Source organism: Portunus trituberculatus, chromosome 30 (assembly GCF_017591435.1).
Source record: "Portunus trituberculatus isolate SZX2019 chromosome 30, ASM1759143v1, whole genome shotgun sequence".
Taxonomy (NCBI): Eukaryota; Metazoa; Arthropoda; class Malacostraca; order Decapoda; family Portunidae; genus Portunus; species Portunus trituberculatus.
Window position 1 is genome coordinate 3,817,490 of NC_059284.1, and position 7,500 is coordinate 3,824,989.

The 7,500-nt window shown below is 42.6% G+C and overlaps 2 protein-coding genes across 3 annotated transcripts in view; one reads left to right on the forward strand and one right to left on the reverse strand.

Moving 5' to 3' along the window:
* LOC123510867 (protein Wnt-6-like) overlaps positions 1 to 7,500 on the reverse strand; it is a 104,913-nt gene that overhangs the window by 70,629 nt on the left and 26,784 nt on the right. The window lies entirely within an intron of this gene.
* Positions 2,205 to 7,500, forward strand: part of LOC123510866 (protein Wnt-4-like) — a 29,731-nt gene continuing 24,435 nt past the window's right edge. The window contains exon 1 of the mRNA XM_045266308.1: positions 2,205 to 2,665. Within this exon, the coding sequence (XP_045122243.1) occupies positions 2,577 to 2,665 (89 nt within the window). The 5' untranslated portion in view covers positions 2,205 to 2,576. The remainder of the gene's footprint in view (positions 2,666 to 7,500) is intronic.

The window sequence follows — 7,500 nt, forward strand, 5'->3', positions numbered from 1 at the left end:
AGAGGAGGAGGAAGAGGAGGAGGAGGAAGACTTGATACAGAAATTGAAGGAAACGAAGAAAGAAAGAAGAAAAGTACATAAAAAACAACAAATAAAGAAAAAGTGAATGAGAAGAGGAAGAGGAGGAAGAGGAGGAGAAGGAAGAGGAAGAAGAGAAGGAGGAGGAGGAAGAGACAGGAACCGGAAAAAATAGAACATGAAGAAAAAAAAATAAGTAGAAGAGGCGAAGGAGGAGGAGGAGGAGGAGGAGGAGGAGGAGAAGGAGGAGGAAGAGAAAGAGAAGGAGGAAGAGATAGAACAGTATACGAAAAAAAGAACATGAAAAAAAGAGAAAAAAATAAGTAGAAGAGAAGAAGGAACTGGAAGAGGTGCAGGAGCAGGAAGAAGAAGAGGAGGAGCAGGAGGAGGAGGAGGAAGAGGAGGAGAAAGAAGAGAAATAAGAGCAAACGAAAAATAGGACTTAAAAAAAAACAGAAAAAAATAAGTAGAAGAGAAGGAGGAAGAGGAAGAGGCACAGGAGGAGGAAGAGGAGGAAGAGGAGGAGGAGGAAGGGCGCGCATCCCTGGTTGCCGCGTGAGCCTTGGCAACACTGCGGCTGGAGCTCACGGGCAGCCCACTTTGCCGTGATTGGCTGCGGGGGCCTTCCAGCGAGGGTCGGGTGGCCAATGAGCGGTGCGCCTGCTGCCCACCGCGAGTCACGGAACTTAGGAAGAAGAAGCGTACATTTGTCGGCCCCGCGTATCACCATCACAGTTACGCACGAGGCTGGTGACGCACGGCTCGCTGTCTCAAAGGGCGCCGCCTCGTCAGGAAAAGAGTGCAAAAAGAGGGGATAACGCAACACGGAGAAGGCGCGCGCCGGACCAGATCACGCCTACCTCACTCACACACACACGCACGCACGCAACATCAGCGGCGGCGGCGGCGGCGACGAGCACACCTGGTGAACTTACAAGGGTACAACATTCTCCCTTCATCAAACGCGGCCGCCACGCCAGCCCACCGCCACACACCCGCGCCCCGCCGCTCACATCCCGCCACACACCTCCAGCCCTCCTCCATTAGTGCGGCGGGGACTGGAGGAGGCAGGGGCGCGTGTAGCCGCAGAGGGGAGGCCAGGGAGCGCCCGCACACCCGCACACCTACCTGTTGGCGTGTAGGTGAGCGGCTTGTTTACACGCTGTTTACACCGCCTCGCATGTCCGCGGCGAGTCAATAGTAGGTATGATGGAGCCTCGCCTGACGGACAGCGGCATAATAGCGGAGGTGCGACGTGGACTGTAGCCTGTGGTGCCTCGCGGAGTGCCTGTACAAGTGCCTGTGGAGGTGCCTGTGGAAGGACGGACCCCACACTCGTTCCTCCTCCTCCTCCTCCTGTGCGAGACAGTGGTGATGTGAAAAATTTAGTTGTATTGAGTTAGATTGATCGGTGTAGGTTAAGGTGCGTGGCGTCAAGTGGTGACAGTGGTTCAGTGCCAGGCGACTCAGCACAGACTCAGCAGTGATGGGCGGCGCGGCGCGGGGCGGACATGAGAGCAGAGGCGCCTCCAGCCCTTGGTGAGCCGCTGAGGGCGTGGCGACTACCAACACAGCGGGAGACGTAGACGGAGAGTAGCGGGAGATGAAAGGTGCCGTAGTGCTCCTCCTCCGCCTCCCTCTCCTCCTCCTCCTCCGTCTCCTCCTCCTCCCTCTCCTCTCCTCCTTCTCCTCCTACTCCTCCTCCTCCCGACCTTCTCACGGTGACTTGACTCAGCGCCTGGTACACGTGCGTTGGTGAAGCCTGAGGTGCCGCACACACACACACACACACACACACACACACACACACACACACACACACACACACACACGCTTCTGATAAATGAATGTAACAATTTAACTTATTTTTGAAGCCAATACACGCCATCAAACACGATTGCACACACGCACACACGCACACGTACACACGCACACGCAAACACACGCACACACCTTCACAAAGCCAAGACACACAAGATCCGCATTAAGTGAACAAAAAAGGATTCTGAGACCTTAAAAAACAAAAGAAAAGGAAGAGAAGGAACAAAGAGAACAAGAAGAAGAAAAGGAAGGAAAAAAAAGGAGAGAGAAAAAAAAATAAGTGAAGAACAGAGTAAAGAAGAAAACACAAGGCAAAAAAAAATAAAGAACGAGAGAAAGAAAGAGAAAGAAAACCAAAAAAAAAAACACGGAATAGAGAGAAGAAGAAATAAAGGACAAGAAATAAGAGAACCTTGATAACAGAAAAAGAAAGAAAAAGAGAAAGGAAAAAAAAAGAAATCAAAACAAGAAAAAAAAACTTGCTTATCAACTTTATTTGTAACACGATAAGAGAGAAACCAGGAACCGTGAGTGTGTATGTGTGTATGTGTGTATGTGTGTGTATCTCTATGTGCGTGGGCGTGCGCGGGCGTGTAAAGAAACATGAGGTCGTAGTATCTGTCAGTGAGGTGATTTCGTAGTTCTGATACGACTACGACTACGACAACTACTACTATTACTACTACTACTACTACTACTACTGCGACTACTACTACTACTACTACGACCAGCCCACCATGGCGTCGTCCCCGCTGCTTCTACTACGACCTAATTACCTTCAAGTCATTCTCGTCGTCCTCGCCTCCGTCGCCGTAACTCTAACTGCGTGAGTACTACTACTACTACTACTACTACTACTACTACTACTACTACTACTACTACTACTACTACTACTACTACTACTACTACTACTACTACTACTACTACTACTACTACTACTACTACTACTACTACTACTACTACTACTACTACTACCGTGAGCTCCCCCTTCCGTTCTTTTCGCCTTATTATGGAGAAATATTCACACGTACACACACGCACACATAACGCATTCTTGCACGTACACACATAAAATTGGGCAAGCACACACGCACATGCACACACTCACGCACACACACACACACACACACACACACACACACACACACACACACACACACACACACACACACACACAACCGTGAAACATGACATAAATGAGAGAGAGAGAGAGAGAGAGAGAGAGAGAGAGAGAGAGAGAGAGAGAGAGAGAGAGAGAGAGAGAGAGAGAGAGAGAGAGAGAGAGAGATGATCAAAACGAAAGAAGAAAGGGAAAGATGAAAGAAAGAAATGAAGACAAAGGAAAAATAAGAAACAGGAAAAAAAGAAGAAAAAAAAGGAGAAAAAAAAATCAGGAAGACAGACAGACAGACAGACAGACAGATTGATAAAAGAAATATACACATGCAATTATATAAACAGAGACAGATAGACAGACAGACAGATAGACGGACAAACAGACAGACAGACAATTATGTAAATGGACAAAGGAAAGAAAGACACACAGACAGACAAAATAATGGAAATAAAAAAACAACCAGACAAACAGACAGATAAAAAAAAATAGAAGAGATATTAGTTAAAGGAGAATAATAGAAAAAAAATAATAATAATAATAATAATAATAATAGTAATAATAATAATAATAATAATAATAATAATAACACTAATAATAATAAGGTCAAGTCAAGTAATATGAAGGAATAAGTTTCAAGAAATTAAGTTTTTTTCTCTTTTAATTCGACTGATATTTAATTTCATCTCGTCGAGTTATATTGAAGTAATTTTACCAAGACAAAGTTAGATTAATTTCTTCAGTACCATGAAGCGTTTCTACATTCGTTCAGGTGACTATTTGGTGATTTTGTACAGCTTCAGAAACTCAGGTGTGGGATTAAAATAGTGAAGACTCTGGCCATTAATCTTCTAACCTCCATAGACGTTTCCTAATGTCAATAAAATGGTCTAATCACACCCAAAACTCAAGGTAAAAATGCGTCCCAGTACTGAAGGGTATTAAAAAATAGTGAAGACTTTGGCCATTAATCTTGTGACCTCCATAGAAGCTTCCTAATGTCAATAAAATGGTCTAATCACACCCAAAACTCAAGGTAAAAATGCGTCCCAGTACTGAAGGAATTAAGTTTAGAAAGGAAAGGATAAATTCAGTCAGGATTTTGTGCACTGGAATTGAATTAAGTAAGGAAACGGTGAACTACAAATAGATCAGTACGTCAGCTATGTGGCGGGGACTGGTAGAGTTCAGACTAAGATTTATACTACGAAGTCAATTGAGTTTTCTACCGTAAGCTTGTGTTAGGTTAGGTTAGGTTAGGTGAAAACTAAGCAACGTGGAGCAAAAATGGGTGAAGTTAGGTTAGGTTAGGTTAGGTTTAGATTGTTACGTTAGATTCAGTAAGAAAGTATGTAAGTTAACTGAGACGCGTAGAGCAAAGACTAGTGAGATAAAGATAGGATAGGTTAGGTTAGGTTAAGCAAGAATTAAATAATGTAGAGCGAAAAATAGGTTAGGTTAGGTTAGGTGACGTCAGAGTAAGCGAGAAAAAAACAATTAAAGCAAAAATAGGTGAAGTAAGATAAAGTTATATTAGATTTAGTGAAGTTACGTTAAGTTAAGCAAGAATTAAGTCATGTAGAGAAAAAAAAAAGTGAAATGAGGTTAGTATAAGTTAGGCTTAGGTAAGTTACGTCAAGCTAAACAAGAACTAAAACAACTACAGCAAAGATAACTGAAAATGAGGTTAGTATAAGTTAGGCTTACGTCAGGTTACACAAGAAACAAGCAACGTAAACCAAAGACAAACGAGATAAGATTAGATCAGATTAAATTAAGTTGCGTCAGGTTAAATTAGAAATGAGCAACGCAGGGCAAAGATTAGTAAGGTTAAGTTCAGTTACGTTCAAGTTAACCAAGGAACAAACAACGTAGACCAAAAATAAGTGAGGTTAGATTAGCTTGAACAAGAACTAAAAGACAAGCAAAGAATAGTGAGGTTAAGAGAGGTTAGGTTAGGTTAGACAAGAATAAGCACCTGAGATTAGGTCAGGTTAGGTTAGGTTGAACAAGAATTAAACAAGATAGAGCAAAGATGAACAAGAATTAAACAAGATAGAGAGATTAGGTCAAAGGTTGATTAAGTGAGGTTTGTTTAGGTTAGGTCGAACAAGAACTAAAAGACAAGCAAAGATTAGTGAGGTTAAGAGAGGTTAGGTTAGGTTAGACAAGAAAGCAATGGACAACAGAAACAATGAGATTAGGTCAGGTTAGGTTAGGTTGAACAATAATTAAACAAGATAGAGCAAAGATGAGTGAGGTTAGGTTAGGTTAGGTTGAACAAGAACTAAAAGACAAGCAAAGATTAGTGAGGTTAAGAGAGGTTAGGTTAGGTTAGGCAAGAAAGCAATGGACAACAAAAACAATGAGATTAGGTCAGGTTAGGTTAGGTTGAACAAGAATTAAACAAGATAGAGCAAAGATGAGTGAGGCTAGGTTAGGTTAGGTTGAACAAGAACTAAAAGACAAGCAAAGTTTAGTGAGGTTAAGAAAGGTTAGGTTAGGTTAGACAAGAAAGCAATGGACAGCAAAATAAATGAGGTTAGGTCAGGTTAAGTAAGGAAGCAAGTAAAGGTTTGAGAATAAACAAATGGTCAGGTCAAGCAAGATAGAGTAAAGATGTATTTTGGATAGGAGTTTACTTTTATACATGACAAAATAAGTGTATGTACATATGTAATGACCCAATGTGTTGTACATAAATGGACCTTTTTTTTCTCTTTTCATGCAGAATAATTATCTTTTGCGTATCTGTAAATTCATAACATTGCCCATAAAGCCATCTATACCTTACAAAGGGCTATTTTTCTGTTAATCCATGTACATAAGACAAATATAATAAAGTGTTTAAAGATGAATGAGGTTAGGTTAGGTTAGGCTAGGTTGAACAAGGACTAAGAAAAGATAAGCCAAGATAAGTGAGGTGAGGCTACGAGACGGTGCGTTAGGTTAAGTTGAACACAAAGTAACACACGTCAGAGAAAAGGTGCGTCGTGACTCTCGTTATTAATGTTCCCGAGACGCCCCGAGACACGGCACCGGGCGAGGACGAGGCGGTGACACGACACATGCTGAAGAAAACTTTGCTGCTATAAATCTTTGGTAGGGGAGTAAGAATATAGTGAAGACAGACAGACACACACACACACACACACACACACACACACACAGGGAAGTTACACCAAAATCACATTAGAAATAAAATAAGATGAAGAAAATTAATAAAGACAAAGAGAGAAATGAGGAAGGAAAAACAGGAAGCAAATAGAAGACACACCACCACCAACACCACCACCACCACCACCACCAGCAACAACAACACCACCAACAACAACAACCTTTCTCTTTCTCTCTCTCTCTCTCTCTCTCTCTCTCTCTCTCTCTCTCTCTCTCTCTCTCTCTCTCTCTCTCAACAAACGCAATAAGGACACAATTTGAATCTTGAGTTTGTGAAAAGAAGAAAAAAAAAACAAATTAAACTTCTGCAGAATATTTACAGGACAATACTCATAACCTTCCTTCCTTCCTCCTCCTCCTCCTCCTCCTCCTCCTCCCCAGGTGTTCTAGGAAGAGAGAGGGGAAGACGTACATTAGGGAACAGTGTCCATGAATAAATGAAAAGCGATCGATGGAATTTTCTTAATGTTTCGTTTAGCATAGAGACCAGAGAGAGAGAGAGAGAGAGAGAGAGAGAGAGAGAGAGAGAGAGAGAGAGAGACGAGAGATACATGTATTCAGCATAAAAATAATGAATACACACACACACACACACACACACACACACACACACACACACCAGGTAAGAGGAGGAGGACAGGTGAGGTGAGGCAGGTATGAACGCCAATCAATACAGGTGTTACTGGGTATGCGGAAATCACAGGTAACTTTCGTGCATTGACTAAACAGGTGTGTCATAACGATTACCTGGATGGAGGAAAGCAATTAATGTGAGTGTACCTGGTGGTGGTGGTGGTGGTGGTGGTGGTGGTGGTGGTTGTAAGTAATATTAACACCTATAAAGTGTATAAAACAGGTGATTTGGGATATTACACCTGATTAGAACAATTTGCAGGTATTATAGCTGATAAGAGTAGGAGGAGGAGGAGGAGGAGGAGGAGGAGGAGGAGGAGGAGGAGGAGGAGGAGGGAGGAGGAGGAGGAGAGGAAGAGGAGGAGAAGAAGGAGGAATAGTAGGAGGAAAAGAAGGAGGAAGAGAAGGAGAAGGAGAAGGAAGAAGAAAAAGAAGAGGAGGAAAAGGAGGAGAAGAATGAGTCAATTTCTTATTAATTTCCTTCTTTCCTCTTTTTTTCATTTCTATAAACTACACACACACACACACACACACACACACACACACACACACACACACACACTAAAAACAACAAAAACAACATCACCTATCAATCTTCTCCCCCTCCTCCTCCTCCTCCTCCTCCTCTTCCTCCTCTATGGACACGCAAAGTAACCAATCTGACACACACACAAACAGACACAAAAAGAACAACAAATATATCAAACAAAGAGAGGGAGAGAGGGAGAGAGGGAGAG